The sequence below is a fragment of the Coregonus clupeaformis genome, chromosome 1 (genome assembly GCF_020615455.1).
Source record: "Coregonus clupeaformis isolate EN_2021a chromosome 1, ASM2061545v1, whole genome shotgun sequence".
Classification (NCBI taxonomy): domain Eukaryota; kingdom Metazoa; phylum Chordata; class Actinopteri; order Salmoniformes; family Salmonidae; genus Coregonus; species Coregonus clupeaformis.
In genome coordinates this window covers 931,316-958,549 of record NC_059192.1, presented here as the reverse complement: position 1 = coordinate 958,549, position 27,234 = coordinate 931,316, and the positions used below count along the sequence as shown (strand labels likewise).

At 46.0% G+C, this 27,234-nt stretch overlaps 1 protein-coding gene across 1 annotated transcript in view; it reads left to right on the top strand.

The window, feature by feature from the left end:
* LOC121568314 (inactive tyrosine-protein kinase 7-like) overlaps window positions 1-27,234 on the top strand; it is a 253,432-nt gene that overhangs the window by 201,623 nt on the left and 24,575 nt on the right. The window contains exons 6-11 of the mRNA XM_041878871.2: window positions 3,769-3,899; window positions 5,793-6,059; window positions 6,375-6,511; window positions 6,731-6,866; window positions 7,199-7,318; window positions 7,862-8,011. Of these exons, the coding sequence (XP_041734805.1) occupies window positions 3,769-3,899; window positions 5,793-6,059; window positions 6,375-6,511; window positions 6,731-6,866; window positions 7,199-7,318; window positions 7,862-8,011 (941 nt within the window). The remainder of the gene's footprint in view (window positions 1-3,768; window positions 3,900-5,792; window positions 6,060-6,374; window positions 6,512-6,730; window positions 6,867-7,198; window positions 7,319-7,861; window positions 8,012-27,234) is intronic.

Here is a 27,234-nt window from a genome sequence, read left to right as displayed (position 1 = left end):
AAGAATTCAGACCCTTTGCTTTGAGACTCGAAATTAAGCTCAGGTGCATCCTGTTTCCATTTCTCATCCTTGAGATGTTTCTACAACTTGATTGGAGTCCACCTGTGGTAAATTCAATTGATTGGACATGATTTGGAAAGGCACACACCTGTCTATATAAGGTCCCACAGTTGACAGTGCATGTCAGAGCAAAAACCAAGCCATGAGGTCGAAGGAATTGTCCATAGAGCTCGGAGACAGGATTGTGTCCGGGCACAGATCTGGGTAAGGGTACCAAACAATTTCTGCAGCATTGAAGGTTCCCAAGAACACAGTGACCTTGATCATTCGTAAATGGAAGAAGTTTGGAACCACCAGGACTCTTCCTAGAGCTGGCCACCCAGCCAAACTAACCAAATGTGGAAAAAGTCAAGGGGTCTGAATACTTTCCGAATACACTGTAGATGTCCTGGAGGGCAAGCAATGTGCCCCCCGTGATGTGTTGAGCAGAACGCCCCACCCTATGGAGAACCAGGCGGTGATACAGCCCGACAGGATGCACTCAATGATGCATCTGTAAATGTATGTGAGCTTCTTAGGGGCCAAGACAAATTTCTTCAGCCTCCTGAGGTTGAAGAGGCGCTGTTGCGCCTTCTTCACCACACTGTCTGTGTGAGTGGACCATTTCAGATTGTCAGTGATGTGTACGACGAGGAACTTGAAGCTTTTCACCTTCTCCACTGTGGCCCCGTCGATGCGGGTGGGGGCGTGTTCTCTCTGCTGTATCCAGAAGTCCACGATCAGCTCCTTTGTTTTGTTGACATTGAGGGAGAGGTTATTTTCCTGGCCCTCACCTCCTCCCTTTAGGCTGTCTCGTCATTGTTGGTAATCAGTCCTACCACTGTTGTGTCGTCTGCAAACTTGATGATTGAGTTGGAGACGTGCGTGGCCACGCAGTCATGGGTGAACAGAGAGTACAGGAGGCGGTTGAGCACACACCCTTGTGGGCCCCCTGTGTTGAGGATCAGCGTAGTGGAGGTGTTGTTTCCAACCTTCAGCACCTGGGGGTGACCAATCAGGAAGTCCAGGACCCAGGGGTTCAGACCCAGGGCCCCAACATTAATGATGAGCTTGGAGGGTGCTATGGTGTCAAAGGCTGAGCTCTAGTCAATGAACAGCATTCTTACATAGGTATTCCTCTTGTCCAGATGGGATAGGGCAGTGCAATGGCGATTGCGTCATCCGTGGATCTATTGGGGCGGTACGCAAATGCAGTGGGTCTAGGATGTCGGGTAAGTTGGAGGTGATATGATTCTTAACTAGCCTCTCAAAGAACTTAATGATGACAGAAGTGAGTGCTACGGGGCGAGTTACCTTCAGTTACCTTCACTTTCTTGGGTACAGGAACAATGGTGGACATCTTGAGGCAAGTGGATATGTCCATAAACATTCCAGCCAGCTGGTCTGTGCATGCTCTGAGGAAACTGCTTGGGATGCCGTCTGGGCCAGCAACCTTGGAATGGTTAACACGCTTAAATGTCTTACTCACGTTGGCCATGGAGAACGAGAGCTCACAGTCCACGGGAGCGATGGGGGCCTTCGTCGGCGGCACTGTGTTTTCCTCGAAGTGGGCAAAGAAGGTGTTTAGCTTGTCCGGGAGCAAGACGTCAGTGTCCGCAACGTGGCTGGTTATCCCTTTAGAATTCAAACCAATTGCCTGCATCAGGTAAAACAGTCAAACAAAAGTTCATATTTCTTTACTCACGTTATGTATTGGACACACGCAGAGGAAACAAAAGGATTGTGTTACTGGAGAAGCTGGCAGAGATCCAACAGGTGAAGGTTGAGTATAATGCCAGCCTTTCCCGACAGACATTTTAACTACCAGAGGCACAAGCAGTTCTTAAAGGGCCAGTACACCATTTTGGCCTTTAAAGCACAGGATCTGCTAAGTGTTTTGTACAAATGTATAGACGGGTTGGTTGTTTAACAACAAAAGCGATGCCTGCTCAACAATGGGGCACAACAGACGGGGTTTACTTAGACTGTTGACAACAAATCAACTATATTTAGTCTACAAATGTTTATTGAAAACATAAATAGATTTGCACAATGAGCACTTGTTGTCTCGCAAATACATTGTTACAGTTGTTGGTTAGCTAGCGAATATGACATCAGTCAAAACACCTCAAAACAAGACATGCTGTCAATAACAAGATACAACGAACTGAAACGAGCCACCTAAGATTCCCCACATGGCAGCTTCTTGTCATTGTTGCTAGCTATCTGACCGTTCAGAATCATAACAACGCACGCCTTCCGGCCACATCGATGAGCGAACATCATTTTTGTGACATTGGCAGCCAACCCATCTATATACTTTATACACTAGATGACTGACTGGGCGCTGTTTTGACGCCACCGTGCCTCCATTTTACTACTCCCCCACCATTGTAAAAAACGATTTTGGAAGCTATAGAACTGCATTTATACATTTATTTTTGCCATGTTTATTATATGACAGGGACCTTAATGCATACTTTAAAATTATATTATGTGAGCTAAATTTACGAATAGAAAATGTAAAAAATAAGAAAGACTGACTGTCTGTACTTTGCAGAACAAATGTACACCAATTGATTTTGTTGATAAAACACCTGGTTCTCCAAGGACGGATGGTACAGCATTCCATGTTTTTTCTTTGGACAAAGCGTTCTTGTATTGGGGGCGTCCTTGTAAGTGTGCTTCTTAGCTTCGATGATCAAACAGGTGTCATCCATTTTGACAACTTTGTCCTGTCCTGTCAAATCGGAATATCTTCCAAGGAGGGTCAGGGGAGGGGTTTACTTAACAGACCATCAGCTCTGCAATAGCTGGTTTGAATATTTCAAAGTTTCTAAAAAGCATTGAAACTATAAATATAACAACCTACCTCCAATTATGAACTAGGAAGACTACAGTTCTGTTGATTTTCATACAGGTACTACTATTGTATGGATGTACCCTACTACTATTATTAATGTTTCTATTACATTTCATACTATGAAGCTGAGTTAATATGTTTTTAAGTGTCAAAAAAGGATTCATACCAATTATTTCAGGTACTTTGTATGGTGTTTATGCGAGTGGATCTGAGAGAAATAGACTCCAAACCTAACTTTACGTTGCCACGCAACATCTACGCTTTACGCACACACCGATGTAGCAGGTAACGTTGACTACAGTAAGACTATATCAACTCTGTATCACGCAAATCTCACGGACATGGATTTCACATGCGTGGGGTAGCTGGTCCGTTAGCTGTCAGGCTCTGAGCTGACTAAGGTCAGACGGTAATGAGACTTCATCCTCTCTATCACACACACTGATACTCCTCTTTCCCTGTCAGGGGCCAGAGAAGGGCCATGGTGTACACTGGGCCAGATAGAATGGACACATACCCTTTTCACACTGAGCCGTGCCAAGCTGTTCAGAGCTGGCCTGGTTACGAATCCAGCACAGTTGCTGGAATGGACCATTTGAAAATAAAAGATCAGAGCCAGCAGGACCAGCACAGTACGGTTCAGGACGGCACGATAATGTGAAAAGGATATTACCCTGAGTGCATACTGTAAATTCACCAATTAAAATGTCTTTGCATAGCTAAAACTCCTCTGTTAATGTAAGTGCCTTTTTCAGTTTCTGCATTCATACTCTGGTTTGGTTGAGAGTATCAGCGAGTGAATGGCATTATTAATGTTCATCTGAGTACTGGTGTTTACCTGTGCATCCCCTCTCCTCTCTCCATAGAGTGATCCTGTACACCAACGGCACCCTGCTCATCACCCAGGTGAAGCACAGAAACACTGGCCCCTACAGGTGTGTGGGCAGAGGGCCCCGGGGCCCCGACGTCACGCTGGAGGCCTCCCTCCTCATAGCAGGTGCTACACTAACAAACACACACGCATACACACACGCATACACACACACAAGCAGATGCACACACGCGCGCACACACGAGTGTAGGATGTATGACAGTGTCAGCCCCATCTCTCTATTTTCTTTTTTCTCTCTCTCTCTCTCTCCCTCTCTCTACCCCTGTCTCTCACTCCTTCACTCATTAACTTAGGGGCAGATATCTCCCTAGAGATAATTGAATTCCCTTATTGACATCCGCCCCAGCTGTATCTTCCACAGAGACCAAGTGGTGTGCTTCTTCATGCTCTCCCGCTCTCCTCTTGTCCTCTCCTCCTTCAGAAGCTGTTTCCTCCCCTGCTCCCTCCCTCCCTCCGTCCAGCTGTTAAGACAAGCTGTTTGCTTAAACAGGCTCATTGTAGCGACCCCACACACACACTTGCGTGTGCACAGTCGCACACACACGCACTGACACTGTCATGTATGGCTTTGTTAGAAAAGAGAATGTGGGCTGATCTGAAAAGAGTAGTTAGTGCGAGACACAGGGTGGCTTGTGGCAAGTCGACAGCAGTTGAGGTATGATCTAAATCGCCTCAATGAATATCAAATAGATTTGAGTAATTGTGTGTAAAAATACGGTACGTCACTGGAGATGCATCTATTAAGCAGGTAACCTGGGTCGTGTTCATTAGGGCACACAATGGAAAAAGTTTTTAAATGCAACGGAAAACTAAAATGAATGTTTCTGATTGGACAAGTCCAGGTAGAGCCTCCCTGTTTACCTCTGCTTTCTTCCGTTTTGTGCCTAATGAAAATGACCCAGGTAATGGTTGGTTTCTGATGATGGATCAAGTGTCACACCCCTCCCAGTCCCTAGTGTACCTCTGTTACTGTAGCCCCCAGGACTTGGACCGGGCCCTAACTGGGCCCCATACAGCGGCCTCTGCAGTCTTAACCCAGTGAACCACAGCTCCATTTAAATACCTTAATTCACCTAATCTGTTGCTAATTCCTCAGGCATTAAACTGGAATTGTGTCACACAGACCCAGGTTCAGCGTTTTTGGGACAAGTTTAAGCAGTACCTCTGTGCCAGCCCCACCATGCACACACACACACACACAGCACTACTTTTGACCAGGGCTCATAGGATTCTGTTTATGTTAATCTGGTAAGGATCAGGATTGAACCATTGACCTGCTTTGAGAGGCATGTTGGGCAATACACGCTAAGACTTCCAGTTAGGAGCTGCATGTACTGTAGCAGCTCACAGCTGTATACAGAGCTGCCTGCCAGCTTTAATATAACTCACCCACCCCACAGAAGCCTGGGCTAAGGGCCCATTGTCATGGCCTTAAAGTAAAAGAGCAACAGTCAGACGTACAGACCTGGGTTCAAATACCATTTGAAAGCATTTCAAATCCTTCAGCTGGGCTTGATTGAGCTTGCCTGGTGCAATGGAACCAATCGGAAAGTTGCAATAATGCAAACACCACCCATCTGGCACTTCAGGCAGGCTAAAGCTCAAAGTATTGTTGTATTTGAACAGGTCTGATACAGTCAGATATACAATTCAGGAATTGTCCTCTAATTACTGTTCCCTTGCTATACATCAGTAGTTATTTCTTAACAAGAAAGGAATTACTTTACAGTGTCTTTGAATAGCATTTCAGACTAAAGCCAAGTATGCTGATGGTGCCTCTGAAATTCAAATTCGAAAAAAGTATTGATTATTATCGCCTGAGACTAGTTTACATGAAAATCAATTTGAGCACTAAAATAATACCTCACATTTTCTCTCAATGTATCTTTATCTTCCACTCTCACTCTCCCATGCCCGCACTCTCCTACTCTCTCCCTCACCCTCTCTCTCTCCCTCTCTCTTCCTCCCTCTCTCTCCCTTCCACTCTCCCTATTACAGAGATCGAGGACATGTCCCCCAGACAGTCCCGGGTCTTCACAGCAGACACAATGCAGCGTGTGTCCTGTCGGGCCCCGCATGGAAAGCCCCAGCCCGAGGTGTGGTGGGAGCGGGAAGGGGTGCGCGTCCCCACGGAGGGCCGGGTGTACCAGGAGGGGAGTGAGCTGGTCTTCAGCCCCACCGAGCAGGGCGACTCGGGCTCCTACACCTGCGTGGCCCAGAACAAGGCGGGCCGCAAGACCCAGGACCTGACCTTCACAGTGGCCAGTGAGTCAGACCAATATCTCCTGACCTATTACATCATGGCTAGGGCCAGGAGGTGTCCTGATCATGGAAAACTCTGGTCCCTATTATAGGGTTGTCCTTTAGTCATGATTGGTCCATTATTTTTCTTCCCACGGGGGGCCAGTATGAAAAATAAAAAAATAATGTATGCACTAACTAACTGTAAGTCGCTCTGGATAAGAGCGTCTGCTAAATGACTAAAATGTAAAATGTAAGCAAGGGGTACATTTGGGATTCAGCATGATTGACACTGGCTTCTACTAGACTAATAATAATTCATTTGTGTGTGTGATTCAGCTGCCCCAGTGTGGGTAACCAAGCCCCAGGACAGCTACCTGGAGGAGGGAAGACCAGGCTACCTCCACTGCCACGCCCAGGCTACCCCTGAGCCTGAGGTCACCTGGCTCCGAAACAACATTATAGTCATGCCTGAGGTCAGTAGCTCTTTCTCTTTCTCTCTCTCATTCTCTCTCTCACACACACACACCACTTATTTTGACCAGGGCCCATAGGACTCTGTTTATGTTAGTATGGTAAGGATCAGGATTGAACTGTTGACCTTACACGCTAATGACTTCCAGTTAGGAGCTGCACGTACTGTATCTAGGCTATTCCTCTCCATCCTCTACCCTTCTCCCTCTCTTCTCCATCAGGACTCACGCTTTACAGTGTTCCCCAATGGTACCCTGCGCATCAACAATGTGGAGGTGTATGATGGTCAGATGTATGGCTGTGAGAGCAAGACAGAGGGAGGCAGGCTGTCTGGACACGCCAGAGTCTATGTACTGGGTGAGCTGGAATTACCTGGTGTGTGTGTGTGTGTTATCAGTCAGTTTAACCTTAGATCCTGATACCCTTGTCTTCCTTCATTCAGCCATGTGAATGTATGTGCTTGCATCTGCATCTTTTTAAATGTGTCTGAACATGCTGTGAATAGCTTTGAATAGTGTACCATGGCACTGAGGCACTCTCTCTTTAGCCTGGTCCCAGATCTGTTTGTACTGTCTTGCCAACTCCTATGGATGGTCACTGTTATACAGCACAAACAGATCTGGGACCAGGCTAATCTCTCTTAGCTGTGTGTTTAATATGGTGTTTAACCTTTGACCTGTGTGTTCCAGAGAAGCTGAAGTTCACCCCTACGCCCCAACCGTCCCAGTGCCTGGAGCTGGACAAGGAGGTCAACATCCAGTGTTCTGCTACAGGCAGAGAGACCCCCATCATCAAATGGACCAAAGCAGGTGAGTGCAGGGTGGTCCTACTCAGTGCTAGAGCACAATATCCTAGATGCCATCTGCTGTCGTTGTGCCTTTGAGCAAGGCACTTAACCCTTAAACTGCTCTAGGGGTGCAGCAATGTGACTGACCCGGTGTTCCAACCTCTCCGTGGGTGTTTGTGTATGTTTCAGAGGGTTGAGATGAAGCCATTGTCACAGGTCACAGAGATGAAAAAAGACAAATATCTGTGTCCTTTGACAATATACAATAAAGTAATCAATCTATCTTCTTATAATATCAGATTATGGATAATTTAGAATACAGAATCATTAGAGAAGGAAATGCATTGTAGATTGAATCTGATGAATTACATTTGATAATTTCCCTTCATTTGTATTGCCTATGTTAGATAAGATCACTTCATCCATTACACTTATAGCTGATTCACACTATTGAGCCGAGCACAGTATGGTTCTGGACAGCACGATAGTGGGGAAAGAATATCACAGTACTGTAGGTTCTCAGCCCTCGTTGATCTCCTCTCTGACCCTCTGTCACCCACTACAGACAGTGGAGAGCTGCCTCCTCATGTAGAGATGAGGAACGGCCAGCTCCACTTCCCCAAAGTGACGCGCAGCGACGCAGGAAATTACACCTGTATCGCCTCCAACAACCTACAGGGGGAGATCAGGGCCGTGGTCAGCCTCACTGTGGCAGGTAGGTTCCTGTGTGTGTGTGTGTGTGTGTGTGACAGGTGTGGCATATCAAGAAGCTGATTAAACAGCATGATCATTACACAGGTGCACCTTGTGCTTGGGACAATAAAAGGCCACTCTAAAATGTGCAGTTTTGTCACACAACACAATGCCACAGCTGTCTCAAGTTTTTAGGGAGCATGCAATTTGCATGCTGACTGCAGGAATCCAGAGAACTGAATATTAATTTCTCTACCATAAGCCGCCTCCAACATCGTTTTAGAGAATTTGGCAGTACGTCCAACCGGCATCACAACCGCAGACCACGTGTAACCACGCCAGCCCAGGACCACCACATCTGGCTTCTTCACCTGCAGGATCGTCTTGAGACCAGCCACCCGGAAAGCTGATGAAACTGTGGGTTTGCACAACCGAAGAATTTCTGCACAAACTGTCCGAAACCGTCTCAGGGAAGCTCATCTGCATGCTCGTCGTCCTCACCAAGGTCTTGACGTGACTGCAGTTCGGTGTCGTAACCGACTTCAGTGGGCAAATGCTCACCTTCGATGGCCACTGACATGCTGGAGAAGTGTGCTCTTCACGTTGAATCCCGATTTCAACTGTACCTAGCAGATGGCAGACAGCGTGTATGGCGTCGTGTGGGCAAGCGGTTTGCTGATGTCAACGTTGCGAACAGAGCGCCCCATGGTGGCGGTGGGGTTATGGTATGGGCAGGCATAAGCTACGGACAACGAACACAATTTTATTGATGGGAAGTTCAATGCACAGAGATACTGTGACGAGATCCTGAGGCCCCTTGTCGTGCCATTCATCCGCCGCTATCCCCTCATGTTTCAGCATGATAATGCAATGCCCCTTTCTTCCATGGCCTGCATAGTCACCAGACATGTTACCAATTGAGCACGTTTGGGATGCTCTGGATCGACGTGTACGACAGCGTGTTCCAGTTTCTGCCAGTATCTAGCAACTTCACACAGCCATTGAAGAGGAATTGGACAACATTCCACAGACCACAAACAACAGCCTGATCAACTCTATACGAAGGAGATGTGTCACGCTGCATGAGGCAAATGGTGGTCACACCAGATACTCACTGGTTTTCTGATCCTAGCCCCTACCTTTTTTTGGGGGTACTGTATCTTTGACCATCAGATGCATATCTGCATTCCCAGTCATGTGAAATCCATAGATTAGGGCATAATGAATTTCTTTCAATTGACTGATTTCCTTATATGAACTGTAATTCAGTAAAATCTTTGAAATTGTTGCATGTTGCGTTTATATTTTTGTTCAATGTGTATATATATATATTTTTTTCATTTCCCATGCACCTTGCAATGAAAAATAGATTGAAGTCAAGGACGTTTGTCTATTAGTGTGCGATTTTTTTTGACTTGTTTTAGGTTCCCTTTCAGTCGGTCAACTTTGGTACAACATACTATGGGGAGTCACACTCTCGCGACTTTGGTTGAAGGATATACAGTCACGCCTGACAAGGCCAATGAAATCGCTGGAAGTCCCATCTTCCACAGGTGATAAGTGTGAGGCTCGGATTCATTCCTTAAATTATTCCGCTCTTCACCTCGGTGCTACTAAAACTAACTATTTGCAAACGAGACTGTCTTACGTTGCGCCAACTAAACTGTCCCATAGTGGTAGAGCGTGCTCACCCCCTGGATGTTGTGTGCTGAAGTTTGTACTTGTTCTCATACGTTTCTAATCACAAACAATTAGTTATTCTTCAATTTGCTGGTGCAATGAGTAAGATGGCTAAGAAAACGACAGAGACAAAGATGGCTAAGCCGGGTTCGGGGTCGAGATCATGCCCGCAGTCATGCGGTTATAGCATTTTTCTGAAAGATATTCACAATCAATGTGTAGTTTGTCTTGGGTTACAGCACGAGTGCGCATTGCCACGTACTGCGTACAAACTCCCTGGAAAGACATAGCATTCTTGAGGAAAATTGCAATTACCGATGGCGACTTTCCTTTCCCGGATACGGTACCTCGGCTGGGCCGAGGTGCAGGAAGCGGTGGTCGGAGCAAATGTCTTGTCTGCCTGGGCAAAGGGTATGTGGTGTCTTGTCTGCCTGTGCTTTCTGTCGCCGGTTACGGGAGGCTACTCAAAGAGAGAAGGCGGCCAGGTTCGGTGGTTAGCCCCACCGCCTGTGTCTGCCTCGGTCAAGCACCGCTTGCCTCACTTCCCAGACTTGTTGATGAAGGGTCCGGTCCCAACTCAGTGATCCAGTCCTACGTGGACTTTTAAGACCATAGCATGCTATTACGAGCTATTCCTCCCTCCCCACGGTGGAGTTTCTGGGGTAGCTCTCTTGTTCAGTATACGTAACAATAAGTCACTTGGTTATTCTAAACGGACCGTCCTGCAGTCAAAGAAGCTAGCTAGCCTAGCTTAGACCAAAAAGCCTCCTGGCTAAAGTTGGCTAGCATGCTTAACTTCCGGCGGGTGAAACTTACTAGCTTTCCCTGGCAACCCCATTCCTATTTTTCAATTCCTGGAGTTGGAGGCAGTGGAGGAAGCGGGGTTTGCGGGCACCTCCGATGAGGAAGCAGCCCTCGAGCGCCTTGGCACGGGTCTGAGTGACCAGTGTTCAAAAACATTACAGTGACAACAGTGCCCCCACGTTTGGTTACGTCCAAACAGGGTACTACTTCAGCCATTGCCAGAGCCCCCTGTGCTTCATGCAGGCTATACAGTCTCACGGAAGCACAACGTATGTTGGAAGCTTGTCCATGTTTAATGCTGCCCCCTCTGTTACCCCGCGTTCCACAGTGTTCACAGGGTTCAAGGGGTATATCAATCTCCCCAGGGTGAGAATAATAAGTAGGGTGTCTGTCCAGAAGGGGGCGCCCCTCCCCATAGGTGGCTCATTACTGGGATTCATTGCTGATTCCTGCCTGTAGCTCACTAGTCCCTATGAGGTGTCTAGTGATACAGGTTATGGGCTTTTTAGGTGATTAGTTGCTGGTAGCGGAGTCGAGGGAACGAGCAGGTTGGACACGACCACACTATTATCCCACACACAGTCTCTGTGGTTCATATGAGCCCCGAAATGAGCTGTCTGTCTCCATCTCAACGCTTTTTATTCTGGGAATTAGATTAAATTACAAATCGCCCCTGTCTGGGGTCTGTTTTTCAGAGCTGCCTTTCCCATTCCCAGCTAGGTTACAAGGTGCTTTGTCGCCAGTACCTACGACTGGTCGGTAGGGTAACCTCCATGATAAAGTTTTTCCCCCCCCGGGTCTATTTTTAATGCGTGCGGTCCAGTGCTGGGTGCCAGCCAGTTACCGGAACGCATCTTATTGCCTAAACCAAGTGAGGCTCGTTGTAACAACAGTACCCCCAAATAGCACAGCCAATCGGGGTATGTCACTGATCACCGGAGCCCGTGTACCCAGAGTGGGCCAGGCTTTAGGCAAACCTTGGCACATAAACACAGTTCCACAGTGTTCACAGGTGTCAAAAGTGTTGTCTTCCACATGTGAGTTTGATAAAAAGTGTCCCTTCTCCACATTCAGACACACAATTGTCAAGAGTGGTGGAAATGGAAGAAGAATCTCTCCCAGTCCACAAGGTGTGGTCCCGCCCCTTCAGACACTTCACAGGAGTCTCACTGTCTGCTCTGACCAAAGGCACGCATGCGCAGTGTCGCCGTGGATCATTCGAACAGTGACCTCAGGGTACAGGCTACAATTTGTTGTGCGTCCCCCGCGCTTCTGAGGCGTCATCACGTCAACTGTTCTTGAGGCCTCAGTGCCTGTTTTGAGGGAGGAAATAACCTCCCGTCTCCAGAAGCAGGCAATCCGAATGGATTGTATGTCGAAGATCCGGAACGGCTGGTACATACAGTATTTCCTGGTTATGGAAAGGGACGAGACTTTGCATCCCATTCTAAACCTACGTACCCTCAGCAAGCACCTCAGTCTACAAACTCAATCTACAAACGAGCAGCCGGCTATTACAACCTATTGGCTGGTGGTGGCGGAGTCGAGGGGGAAAGCAGTGTTGCACACATCCATGCTACTGTCCTGTATTCAGTCCCTAGGCTTCATAAGAAACCAGAAAAGAGTTGTCTGACTCCATCTCAGCGCATTCCATTTCTGGGTCTCGAGTTAGACTCACTCGCATATCACGCTTTTCTATCCCCATGCTCCAGCTCTGCTTAGCCAAATTTCGGCAGGATCACACGTCCACTGGGGATGATGGCTTCAGTGATGGATGTCGTTCCCGTGGGGCTATTGTTGATGTGACCCTTCCAGCACTGAGTGCTATCTACTCTCCTGGATGCATCTCTCAGCCTAAGCCAGTCGCTTCGGGTGTCCCTGTCAGGCCTATAGGCCATGGCCCATTGATAGGACCCTCTGCTATTGTCAGGAGGCTCTCATGGGCTGAGTTGTATCCTGCAAGGGTGGGGTGCGCTGTATGAAGGCAACTCAATTGGGGGGTATGGACACTGGTGCGGAGCGCACTGCATATCAATTACCCGGAGCTCCTAGCGGTGTATCTAGCGCTCAGGCGCTTCCCCCTGCTTTTGTCAGGCCGGTTTGTGCTGGTCAGAACCGACAATATGTCAGTGGTGGCAAGCATCAACATATGGGGAGAGACTGTCTCTCCCTCCTAACCTTGGCTCGCTCCCTATTGCTGGGGAGCAGTGAGCACATGCTCTCGCTTCGGGCGACGCATGCCTCCAGTTGCCTCAACTCGGGTGCAGATCTTTTACCCAGGTGGGGCCCTTTCTCTCAGGCTACACCCCTGGGTGGTCTCCCTGATATAGGAAATGTTCGGCAGGGCCGACGTAGATCTTTATGCATTGTGAAAAAACGTGCAGTGTCATCTATTTATCTCGATGAGGGACCCGAGTGCCCTGTTGGGAATGGGCATTCTTGCGCACCAGTGGCCTCGGACCCTCCTTTGCGCATTTCCGCCAGTGGTTCTGATTCAGCCCACGTTGGAGAGGGTGCACCGGGAGGGTTTATCATTGATTCTTGTGGCTCTCCGTTTCCCAGGCAGCCTTGGTTCGCAAAGATCGTTTGTCTTTTAGGCGGGGACCCATGGAAACTCCCATTGCACAGGGACCTGGTGTCCCAGATGCACAGGCAGGTTTGGCACGCGAGGACGGAGATTTGCTTCCAATGGGCCTGGCCCCTGAGAGGGCCAATCTGATGGCTAGAGGTTTACCTCCGAATGTTAATGCACCATTCAGTCCGCAAGGGAACCCTCCATGAGAGGGCTGTATGTGTATAAGTGGCAAGTGTTTGAGCTTTGGTGCCAAGATAAAGAGCTGGTTCCTTTTCAGTGCTCTGTGAGGGACATCCTTATGTTCCTACAGGAGCTTTTCAAGCATTCTCCTCTTTAAAAGTGTACATGGCTGCTATCTCAGCGTGTAATGTGGGAATTGACGGAGCCTCACCGGGGGCTCACCCTCTGGTGGTGCGGTTCCTGAATGGTGTACGGCATCTCCGATTGGTCTCTCAACCTATTGCGCACGCATGGGAGTTGCCGTTGGTTTTGGAGGCACTGTGTGCTTCCCCCTTTGAGCCTCTGGAGTTGGTGGATCTGAAGACCCTCTCCTACAAAACCTCCCTGCTTATGGCTTTGGCCTTGGCTAAATGTGCTGGGGACCTCTAAGGTGACATTGCGTCCAAATGCGGCCTTCGCCCCGAAAGTCATGGCTATGTCCTACAGGTCCTTAGTTTTTGAGCTATTTTCCTTTTTGTCTCCTCCGTTTGCTTCTGAAGAGCAATAGATGTTACATGCCCTGTGTCCGGTGCGAGCTTTACGCACAAACATTGAACGGACCCAGGATATCTTGTTATGTGACCAGTTTTTTTTGTCTGTTTTGCTAATCCAGCTCGTGGCAGGGTGCTCTCTAAACAGTGCCTCTCCCACTGGATTATGGAGGCCATCTCCCTTCCATATAACAGCAAGGGACAAAGGTTACCTAGCAGTGTATGCGCCCACTCCACCAGGGGTCTGGCAGCACCTTGAGCATTGTTTAAAGCAGTGGTGCGAGGGTCGGCAAGGGGGGCAAACCCTGCCCCCCCCAAAAAAAGATACAAAGTTTTAAAAAAATAATAATCTAGGAACTCAGTCCAGCTTTAAACTTACTCTTGAAAGTTGTAATAGTAAAATGCACAATGTGGAATTTCGAAATTGGGTAGTGCATCATCAGTTCCTCTTGTCATGTTAGTCATTGCATACCTTAAAGAGCTATTTCTAATTTGTCAGAAATGTCCAGATCAACTAGGCCATGTCAACTAACGTTTTTTTATTTAGGGTTATTAGCCCATAGATATTGTTGTAATTTTTTTGTCACTCAAATATCACATGAATACACAATAGACATGGCAAAATGTATAGAATTGCAAGAAAACTAGCCTTGAAACTGCAACAATTTCTTTGCACCCCATGACAAAATCTGTAGAATAGCTGGAAATAAGCTTTTAACCTGCAAAATTCTCTCCACCAACGAGGGGTGTGAATAGTTTGTGTCATGAACAGTGCTTGTGCACATAGAAATATACGTGGCGCTTTTGGGGGGCGGGGGCGGGATGTTCCCCAATGCTGGAAGGGGGGCCCCTGAGTAAAAAAGTTTGGGAACCACTGTTTTAAAGGGTTGACTATAGGAGTGCTGCAGCGAGACTTCTGTGAGGTTTTATCGCTTGGATGTCACTGCTCTCAGTGTAGCCCACAGCGTGCTTATGGCTGGGACAGGGGAAAGTCACTAGGCAGCGCGCAGTGTGTGCAATATCCAGACTGCCGCATCTGGCGTGATCAGGTCTGGGTGGTCTGCCATGGGCCGTTTAATTTAGTATCCGTTGGTGTCGGCTTGGTGCATTATTATATTTCTCAATAGTATGTTGTAGGGAACATAATGTTATTACTATAACTACTGTTCCCTAAAGGAGGGAAACCCCACAGGTTGGCACAGTCCGTCACTCTAAGACAGGCATCGGCAACATAAGGCACGCAAGGGCATTTGCCTTTTTTGATAACATTTTGAAAATAAGTGAAATTGCATTTGTTTAGAAATTGCATTAGTTTTTTCCATAAATGGCTACTGCTTTGGACCTGAAACCGTTTGTGAGAGTATTCCTTAGGCCTACAGTATGTGTGAAGATAATGTGTCTTGGGTATAATTTAAAATGTTGAGTCAAGAAAAAGGGGAGTGTGCCTAAAGCGTAAGTCATAGTCCACAGACGCTAAGACGTGATAGTCCGGCGTCCCATTGTGACATAGCTACATGGCTCTGAGACCATAATCCGCGGGAAACGCACAGCCCGAATGCGCACCTCCCCACAATTCCCAACCAACGTGAATGTGATGACGGTTGGAAAAATGGTTTGAGCTGCACTGAGCCCACATGGAAAATACTACAGTTTACTATAGAATAGTCTAGTACTTACTATAGGATTCTGTAGTAAACTGTAGTATACTGTACTCCACAATGCAGCTACTTTGCTGTTATGCTGGCTGCAGAGGTTGTGACTGGGGTTAGCCGTAGCTAGTTGGCTAGCTAGCAAGCAAGAGATAAGAATGTTGCCAGCAACCATGGCAACGGAACATATAGAACAAACAACTGGGTCGCGTCTATAAATATAGAACTAATCGAACGAACGACTGGGTCGAGTCTCTAGCAACCAAACAATGAGAGTATTAATTTGCTTATAAAAATGAAAATATCAACGATGTTTTTGTATTTCTACTAATACATTTGTGGTTTAGTATTGTTTTATTTGGCAAATGTGGTATAAATGGGATAAATGCCTCTGTTCTGTACATTACCTTGGAAAAATGGACTCCACAAAGGGACTCGCACCCGCTGCGTCGTCCATTATTTCCAAGATACAGAACGTCGTCATACTACATACTGTTATATCACTCGATCGTGTAGCGCTTACTATAGAATGTTGTAGTATATTGTAGAATACTACACTACGCACTGTAGAATCGCTCGATCATGCAGTGCTTACTTTAGCATTTTATTGAAGGGCCACATACTATGTGCGTGACAAAACGTGAAGCCTTTATTCATTTTCACATTGACACGGAACTACTAGTGTACTGTAGGTGTACATATGCTTGCAGAACAATTCTACCCTTGTACCATCTCTACCCTTGTTTTTTGTGAACACATTTTTCACAAAATCTTCACAAAATTTATAGAATTTATAACATCACAGACACAGTCAAACACACACAGATCCTGCATCTCTACCCTTGTAAAGTACAATCAAACTTACAGTTACATATGCAAACTTAAAAATATATATATATTATATGACTGGAGACGTGCAAAATGTAACAGCAACTATTCTAAAATTTCAGTGAAACATATGGTAAGAGCATCCGTTTAATTTGGAATGGTCTGTTTTTGAAAGCATATTAAGGAACAATTCTCATCTCCATTGTGAGCCATATTTACAGTTATTACCTGTATCCAAGTGCATTGCTGGATAATTCTCACTGCATAACCATCGCCATGAAAAAGCATAATCCTTGCCTACCCCAGTCACGGTTATTCAAGTCTTAATGTGAACAATGGGTCTGTTCACCTCTCTTGGCAAGGGCATCAAAGTCTGCTGTCATCTTTGATGTAGAGATTCTCAGAACAGCTGACAAGTGGACATTTGTTAAATTTGACCTGTGACGGGATTTGTTGTAATTCATGACTGAGAATGTTTGTTCACACACATATGTGGACCCAAATAAAACAAGCATACTTTGGGCGTGCTTTTTAATGTTTGGAAACTTTGTTTCATTCAGTGAGCCATAGAACTGGTCTATTGTTTCTGTTTTGTACTTCTCCTTCAAAGTACTGTCACATTGGATGTCGATGAGCTCCAATTGTGTGTCTGGTGGTGCTTTCTCACTGTCAAAAGACAGGGGGCATGATACAAGCTCCAGCTCAGTCTCAATCTTGGTGAAGTCTGAGAAGCGGCGGGAAAACTCAGCATGCAGGTCGATCAAAGTGCTACTGTATGTCTCAGTGTGGCACAGCGATGTGGGCGTGTTCAGTGCGGCCAGTGTCGGAAAATGAGCGAGAGACCAGCTGCTCATTTGTCTGGAGAACAACATAAGTTTGGCCTTGAATGCTTTCATGTTGGAATATAGTTCATACACAAAAACACAATTTCCCTGCAGTTTTACATTTAGATCGTTCAGATGCCCCATTATGTCCACACCGAAAGCAAAGTCGCCCAGCCAGTCTGTGTCTTTCAACTCAGAGAAGTCATCAGCTTTACCAACCGTTTCAAGGAACATACCTATCTCCCCTCTCAGTTCCCACACACAGCAAAATACTTTTCCCAGGCTTAGCCAGCGCACATTTGAATGGTACAACAAGTCCTGGTGCTCTGCCTCTGTGTCATTGAGCAGCTGAATGAACTGACGATGGTTAAGCCCCCTTGCCCGTATAAAGTTGACAAGTTTTACAACCACTTTGACAACATTTTCCAGCTATAACACACTTTTACACAGGGCTTCCTGATGAATAATACAGTGAAGAAATATCAATTCCTCCAAGTTAGGGCTTTCTTCTTTTACTTTGTCTTGTAATCTTTTTAGTAGGCCAATGTTTTTACTGGTTAGATTTGGTGATCCATCTGTTGTGACGTTTGTCAGTTTGCTCCACGATAGATTAATTTTTTCCAAGCAGGCAGACACCCTGTCATATATGTCAGAGCCCCTGGTTGTTCCCATCATTGAGTCCATTGGAAGAAGTTCCTCTTTTATTTCAAAGTTCTCATTTATTCCTCTGACAAAAGTTAAAAGTTGAGTGGTGTCTCTGATGTCAGTACTCTCATCCTGTGCTATAGAAAAAAGATTGAAGCCATCTGCTTTTTTCTTCAACTCAGAGATTAGCTCCTCAACTATCACATCCATGCGCCTGGTGATGGTTCTGTGTGATACAGTGGGGAAAAAAAGTATTTAGTCAGCCACCAATTGTGCAAGTTCTCCCACTTAAAAAGATGAGAGAAGCCTGTAATTTTCATCATAGGTACACATCAACTATGACAGACAAAATGAGGAAAAAAAATCCAGAAAATCACATTGTAGGATTTTTTATGAATTTATTTGCAAATTATGGTGGAAAATAAGTATTTGGTCACATACAAACAAGCAAGATTTCTGGCTCTCACAGACCTGTAACTTCTTCTTTAAGAGGCTCCTCTGTCCTCCACTCGTTACCTGTATTAATGGCACCTGTTTGAACTTGTTATCAGTAAAAAAGACACCTGTCCACAACCTCAAACAGTCACACTCCAAACTCCACTATGGCCAAGACCAAAGAGCTGTCAAAGGACACCAGAAACAAAATTGTAGACCTGCACCAGGCTGGAAAGACTGAATCTGCAATAGGTAAGCAGCTTGGTTTGAAGAAATCAACTGTGGGAGCAATTATTAGGAAATGGAAGACATACAAGACCACTGATAATCTCCCTCGATCTGGGGCTCCACGCAAGATCTCATCCCGTGGGGTCAAAATTATCACAAGAACGGTGACCAAAAATCCCAGAACCACAAGGGGGAACCTAGTGAATGACCTGTAGAGAGCTGGGACCAAAGTAACAAAGCCTACCATCAGTAACACACTACGCCGCCAGGGACTTAAATCCTGCAGTGCCAGACGTGTCCCCTTCCTTAAGCCAGTACATGTCCAGGCCCGTCTGAAGTTTGCTAGAGTGCATTTGGATGAACCAGAAGAGGATTGGGAGAATGTCATATGGTCAGATGAAACCAAAATATAACTTTTTGGTAAAAACTCAACTCGTCGTGTTTGGAGGACAAAGAATGCTGAGTTGCATCCAAAGATCACCATACCTACTGTGAAGCATGGGGGTGGAAACATCATGTTTTGGGGCAGTTTTTTCTGCAAAGGGACCAGGACGACTGATCCGTGTAAAGGAAAGAATGAATGGGGCCATGTATCGTGAGATTTTGAGTGAAAACCTCCTTCCATCAGCAAGGGCATTGAAGATGAAACGTGGCTGGGTCTTTCAGCATGACAATGATCCCAAACACACCGCCCGGGCAACGAAGGAGTGGCTTCGTAAGAAGCATTTCAAGGTCCTGGAGTGGCCTAGCCAGTCTCCAGATCTCAACCCCATAGAAAATCTTTGGAGGGAGTTGAAAGTCTGTGTTGCTCAGCGACAGCCCCAAAACATCACTGTTCTAGAGGAGATCTGCATGGAGGAATGGGCCAAAATACCAGCAACAGTGTGTGAAAACCTTGTGAAGACTTACAGAAAACGTTTGACCTGTGTCATTGCCCACAAAGGGTATATAACAAAGTATTGAGAAACTTTTGTTATTGACCAAATACTTATTTTCCACCATAATTTGCAAATAAATTCATTAAAAATCCTACAATGTGATTTTCTGGATTTTTTTTCCTCATTTTGTCTGTCATAGTTGACGTGTACCTATGATGAAAATTACAGGCCTCTCTCATCTTTTTAAGTGGGAGAACTTGCACAATTGGTGGCTGACTAAATACTTTTTTTCCCCACTGTAAGCTAATTTTCTCGATTTGGCTTTTACTCTCAGGACAAAGTATACAAGCAGTCTCCACCATACACTCTTTCACAAACTCCTCTTCAGCATAAGGCTTGCTATGCTTTGTGATTTTATGTGCCACTACGTAGCTTGCCTTAGTTACGGAGTAGAGCACCGTTTAGTAAACTTATTTTGTTGGGCTTTTAAGTCTGTGGTAAGTTTTGAGGCCTTCCTTGCCTTTTCCTGAGAGGACAGATTGCTAGCGTAGTTGGCATGCTTGCTTGAAAAATTACGATTGAGATTATATTCCTTAAAAACGGCATATCAGACCGCCTTATGTCCAATATTAGTAAAAAAAGTATTTTGCTGTCCATTCTTCTTTAAACACACGACATTCAGAGTCCACTTTTCTCATTTTCGCAGCACTCATTTTTCACGTCAAAAGTCGTCAAACAATGAAGTGGCTATGATGACTGAGCGCATTCTGAATCTGACTGTAGGCCCTAATACAGGGCGCGCTGCCAGGCTACAGCGCCATCTATCGGAGGTTGTTTGTATATCATGGAATGAGTAATTTTAGGGCAAAAATTGTAACTGAAATATAATCATATTTAATACATTTATAAAAAAAATATTGCGGGCCGGATTGAAGTGCCTTATTGCAAACAGGATGCATGTTTTGAAATATTTGTATTCCTTCTTTTCACTCTGTCATTTATGTTAGAATTGTGGAGTAACTACAATGTTGTTGATCCATCCTCAGTTATTTCCTATCACAGCCATTAAACACTTGGTTTTAAAATTACCATTGGCCTCATGGTGAAATCCCAGAGTGGTTTCCTTGCTCTCCAGCAACTGAGTTAGGAAGGGCGCCTGTATCTTTTTAGTGACTGGGTGTATTGATACACCATCCAATGTGTAATTACTAACTGCACCATGCTCAAAGGGATATTCAATGTCTGTTTTTTGTTTTACCCATCTACCAATAGGTGCCCTTCTTTGCGAACCATTGGTCTTTGTGGTTGAATCTGTGTTTGAAATTCACTGCTCGACTGAGGGACCTTACAGATAATTGTATGTGTGAGGTACAGAGATGGGGTAGTCATTTAAAAATCATGTTAAACACTATTATTGCACACAGAGTGAATCCATGCAACTTATTATGTGACTTGTTAAGCACATCTTTACTCCTGAACGTATTTAGGCTTGCCATAGCAAAAGGGTTGAATACATATTGACTCAAGACATTTCAGCTTTTCAGTTTTAATTAATTTGTAAACATTTCTAAAAACAGAATTCCACTTTGACATAATGGGGTATTGTGTAGATTTTAAATTCAGGCTGTAACACAACAAAATGTGGATAAAGTCAGGGTGTGAATATTTTCTGAAGCAATTTTGTAGTATACTATACAATACTATACTACACACTGTAGTATCCCTCGATTGTGTAGTGCTTAATACAGAATGTTGTAGTATCAGTGTTTCCCACCGCTGCTAAATTGTTGCCACCACTCCAAAATGATTTTAAAAATGCCCCTGTGCAATGCCCCCATGCACAAAACGAGGTCCATACAGAAAAGGTTTGTTGAGATCGGTGTGTAAGAACTTGACTGGCCTGCACAGAGCCCTGACCTCAACACCATTGAACACCTTTGGGATGAATTGGAACGCCGACTGCGAGCCAGCCCTAATCACCCAACATCAGTGCCCTACCTCACTAATGCTCTTATGGCTGAATGGAAGCAAGTCCCTGCAGCAATGTTCCAACATCTAGTGGAAAGCCTTCCCAGAAGAGTGGAGGCTGTTATAGCAGCAAAGGGGGAACCAACACCATATTAATGCCCATGATTTTGGAACGAGATGTTCGACGAGCAGTATTCAGACCCTTTGACCTTTTCCACATTTTGTTACGTTACAACCTTATTCTAAAATGGATTAAATTGTTTTTTCCCCTCATCAATCTACACATAATACCCCATCATGAGAAAGCAAAAATAGGTTTTTAGAAATGTTTTCTAATTTATTTATTTTTAAACACAGAAATATATACATTTACATAAGTATTCAGACCCTTTACTCAGTACTTTGTTGAAGCACCTTTGGCAGTGATTACAGCCTTGAGTCTTCTTGGGTATGACGCTACAAGCTTGGCACAACTGTATTTGGGGAGTTTCTCCCATTCTTCTCTGCAGATCGTCTCAAGCTCTGTCAGGTTGGACGGGGAGTGTCGCTGCAAAGCTATTTTCAGGTCTCTCCAGAGATGTACGATCGGGTTCAAGTCCAGGCTCTGACTGGGCCACTCAAGGACATTCAGAGACTTGTCCCGAAGCCACTCCTGCGTTGTCTTGGCTGTGTGCTTAGGGTCGTTGTCCTGTTGGAAGGTGAACCTTCGCCTCAGTCTGAGGTCCTGAGCACTCTGGAGCAGGTTTTCATCAAGGATCGCTCTGTACTTTGCTCCGTTCATCTTTCCCTCGATCCTGACTAGTCTCCCAGTCAAGGGGAAAAAGTCAAGGGGTCTGAATACTTTCCGAATGCACTGTATACACTGAGTGTTCAAAACGTAGATGAAGCGGAGGAGACGGGTTAAAGAAGGATTTTTAAGCCTTGAGACTATTGAGACGTGTGTATGTGTGCAATTCAGTAAGTGAATGGGCAAGACAAAATATTTAAGTGCCTTTGAACGGGGTATGGTAGTAGGTGCCAGGCGCACCAGTTTATGTCAAGAACTGCAATGTTGCTGGGTTTTTCATGCTCAACAGTTTCCCGTGTATATCAAGAATGGTGCACCACCCAAAGCAAATCCAGCCAACTTGACACAACTGTGGGAAGCATGGTTGTCAACATGGGGCAGCATACCTGTGGAACGCTTTCGACACCTTGCCCCAACCAATTGAGTCTGTTATGAAGGCAAAAGGGGGTGTTCCTAATGTTTTGTACACTCAGGGAATAATTTTCTGTATGATAAAATATTTTCAGTGTAAATTTAAATGACTAAAACCAGATATACAGTGGCTTGCGAAAGTATTCACCCCCCTTGGCATGTTTCCTATTTTATTGCCTTACAACCTGGAATTAAAATGGATTTTGGGGGGGGTTGTATCATTTGATTTACACAACATGCCTACCACTTTTTGAAGATACAAAATAATTTTTCTTGTGAGACAAACAAATAAAACTTGAGCGTGCATAACTATTCACCCCCCCAAAGACAATACTTTGTAGAGCCACCTTTTGCAGCAATTACAGCTGTAAGTCGCTCTGGATAAGAGCGTCAGCTAAATGACTAAAATGTCAATGTAAATGTATGTCTCTATAAGCTTGGCACATCTAGCCATTGGAATTTTTGCCCATTCTTCAAGGCAAAACTGCTCCAGCTCCTTCAAGTTGGATGGGTTCCGCTGGTGTACAGCAATCTTTAAGTCATACCACAGATTCTCAATTGGATTGAGGTCTGGGCTTTGACTAGGCCATTCCAAGACATTTAAATGTTTCCCCTTAAACCACTCGAGTGTTGCTTTAGCAGTATGCTTAGGGTCATTGTCCTGCTGGAAGGTGAACCTCCGTCCCAGTATCAAATCTCTGGAAGACTGAAACAGGTTTCCCTCAAGGATTTCCCTGTATTTAGCACCATCTGTCATTCCTTCAATTCTGACAAGTTTCCCAGTGAAAGGTGATGAGAGGTGTTGGGTTTGCGCCAGACATAGTGTTTTCCTTGATGGCCAAAAAGCTCAATTTTAGTGTTCATCTGACCAGAGTACATTTACATTTAAATTTTTAGTCATTTAGCAGACGCTCTTATCCAGAGCGACTTACAGTTAGTGAATACATATTTTTTTTTATACTGGCCCCCCGTGGGAATCGAACCCACAACCCTTCTTCCATATGTTTGGGGAGTCTCCTACATGCCTTTTGGCGAACACCAAACGTGTTTGCTTATTTCTTTCTTTAAGCAATGGCTTTTTTTCTGGCCACTCTTCCGTAAAGCCCAGCTCTGTGGAGTGTATGGCTTAAAGTGGTCATATGGACAGATACTCCAATCTCCGCTGTGGAGCTTTGCAGCTCCTTCAGGGTTATCTTTGGTCTCTTTGATTAATGCCTTCCTTGCCTGGTCCGTGAGTTTTGGTGGGCGGCCGTCTCTTGGCAGGTTTGTTGTGGTGCCATATTCTTTCCATTTCTTTTATAATGGATTTAATGGTGCTCCGTGGGATGTTCAAAGTTTCTGATATTTTTTTATTACCCAACCCTGATATGTACTTCTCCACAACTTTGTCCCTGACCTGTTTGGAGAGCTCCTTGGTCTTCATGGTGCCGCTTGCTTAGTGGAGCCCTTTGCTTAGTGGTGTTGCAGACTCTGGGGCATTTCAGAACAGGTTTATATATACTGAGATCAAGTGACAGATCATTTGACACTTAGATTGCACACAGGTGGACTTTATTTAACTAATTATGTGACTTCTGAAGGTAATTGATTGCACCAGATCTTATTTAGGGGCTTCATAGCAAAGGGGGTGAATACATATGCACACACCACTTTTCTGTTTTTTTTTTGTTTTTTTTACATTTCTTTAAACAAGTTATTTTTTTCATTTCACTTCACCAATTTGGACTATTTTGTGTATGTCCATTACATGAAATCCAAATAAAAATCCATTTAAATTACAGGTTGTAATGGAACAAAATAGGAAAAACGCCAAGTGGGATGAATACTTTTGCAGGGCACTGTAAAGTATGTAAAAAATATAATGGAGCTATATACAGTATATTTTTTTATAAGATCATCTTTGAGGACTAACAATCACCAAAATAGAAACTAGACAGTCAGGGAAAATCTTAAATTCCAAAAATGTCATGTCAAAGATGATTTTGTTATGTTTGAGTCACTCAGATAACATAAGAACACGGCATAAGCCATGGCAAAATGTGTAGAATTGCAGGAAATTTGCTTTAAAACAGCTTTCTCTACGGCCAAGTGAAGGGTCTTTTTGGTCAGAGGCCGCACCATTGGCCACGCCTGCTAACCACCCCCCCGTATCCCTCGATCATGTGTAGTACTTACTAAAGAATGTTGTAGGATGCTGTTAGAATGCTATATTAAATACTACAGTATTATCTGCAAAAAACACTGTAGTAAATAATACAATCATGTCCGCAAAAGCACTACAGTAAATACTACAGCATCTACAGTAATGTCCGCACAAACACTACAGTAAATACTACAGTATTCACTGTAGTGTTTTTGCGGACTAAAGTATTGAATCTATGAATACTTTCTGAAGGCAATGTATATGGAAAAATATACATTTAAAAATGTCTACCAATCGATTGGTTGAAAGAACAGCCAAGTCTCGGTCAAGCAAGATTTGTTTTAGTTGGGACAGCCCTAGTTTGTATTCTCCTTAGCATCCTCATCATAATGGCAATCCATTGGGAGTACTGTATGCACTGTTTTATAATCAGCTTTCCAATGACCACTGGTCTATGTGGTTGTGTAGTCTATTTCATTAATTCATGAATTAGAAGAAAATTTCGCTGCAGTGTAATAAACTCCTGTCACGATCGTCGTAGGGAGTAGACCAATGCGCAGCGTGATATGCGAACATACTTTATTATATTTACCACACGAAACAAAAACAACAAAACGAAACGAGAAGTCCTCGGTTACAGACACAAACCATACACGGAACAAGATCCCACAATACACTGTGGAAAACAGGCTGCCTAAGTATGGTTCCCAATCAGAGACAACAAGCAACAGCAGATACTCGTTGCCTCTGATTGAGAACCACCCCGGCCAACACAGAAACACATGAGCTAGATAATTAACATAGAACACAAACACATAGAACTACACACCCTGGCTCAACATATAAGAGTCCCAGAGCCAGGGCGTGAGAGTACCCCCCAAAGGCGCGGACTGCGACCGCGCCAAACAAACACCGAACAGGGGAGGGCCGGGTGGGCATTCCTCCTCGGAGGCGGTTCCGGCTCCGGGCTTGACCACCACCCTCCAACAATCCCCCCGTAGCGCCCCTGGTCCGGTCTGGCCCCGCTGGCTGGAGCGGGACTGGACATCGGTGGAGCAGATTGCTTAGGCTCCGATGTGGAGCAGCTGACCGGTACCTGACCAGGCACCGGTGACCCAGGCACGGACTGTGCCGGGCTGACGAAGCGCACCACAGGCTTGGTGCGGGGAGCAGGAACGGGCCGGACCAGGCTGACGACGCGCACCCCTGGCTTGGTGCGGGGAGCAGGAACGGGCCAGACCGGGCTGACGATGCGCACCACAGGCTTGGTGCGGGGAGCAGGAACGGGCCGGACCAGGCTGACGACGCGCACCCCTGGCTTGGTGCGGGGAGCAGGAACGGGCCGGACCGGGCTGACGATGCGCACCACAGGCTTGGTGCGGGGAGCAGGAATGGGCCGGGCCGGGCTGGCGACGCGCACCATTGGCTTGGTGCGGGGAGCAGGAACAGGCCGGGCCGGGCTGGTGACGCGCACCATTGGCTTGGTGCGGGGAGCAGGAACAGGCCGGGCCGGGCTGGCGACGCGCACCGTAGGCTTGGTGCGAGGGGCAGGAACAGGCTGGGCCGGGCTGGCGACGCGCACCGTAGGCTTGGTGCGAGGGGCAGGAACAGGCCGGACCAGGCTGGCGACGCGCACCGTAGGTTTGGTGCGAGGGACAGGAACAGGCCGGACCGCACTGGGAACACACACCACTGGCCTTACACGGGGATCAGGAACGGGCCGGACCAGACTGGCAACACACCTCAGTACCTCTCGCCGTGCCTCTACATTTTCCTTCCCTCTACTCGCCAATGGCTCCCGTAACCCGGTGGCCTTCTCTCCTCGTCCACTAACTCGCCCCTTATCTGCCTCCAGCAGCCCCGTCGTCCAGGCCATGTGCGCCCCCCTAAACATTTCTTGGGGGTGCCTCTCGCCTGTCCGACGACGACCCGGTTGGCGCCGCTGCTCCTCTCTCCGGCGCTTCTCCACCGTCTCCTCCCACGGACGGCGATCCATCCCGGCCTGGATTTCCTCCAAAGTCCAGGACCCCTGCCCGTCCAATATCTGCTCCCACGTCCAGGCTGTCTGCTCCTGGGCACGCTGCTTGGTCCTGTGTTGGTGGGATCTTCTGTCACGATCGTCGTAGGGAGTAGACCAATGCGCAGCGTGATATGCGAACATACTTTATTATATTTACCACACGAAACAAAAACAACAAAACGAAACGAGAAGTCCTCGGTTACAGACACAAACCATACACGGAACAAGATCCCACCATACACTGTGGAAAACAGGCTGCCTAAGTATGGTTCCCAATCAGAGACAACAAGCAACAGCTGATACTCGTTGCCTCTGATTGAGAACCACCCCAGCCAACACAGAAACACATGAGCTAGATAATTAACATAGAACACAAACACATAGAACTACACACCCTGGCTCAACATATAAGAGTCCCAGAGCCAGGGCGTGAGAACTCCATTAGGTGTTGTAGACACTTGTGGTTGACACACAGAAAAGCCAACCACAATGTCACCACAGTAAGTCTGTAGAATAAGTCAGTTTCCTGAACTGTGTTTGGAGATGTATGGTATACTGTATTAACGGTGGTGTGTGTGTGTGTGTGTGTGTGTGTGTGTGTGTGTGTGTGTGTGTGTGTGTGTGTGTGTGTGTGTGTGTGTGTGTGTGTGTGTGTGTGTG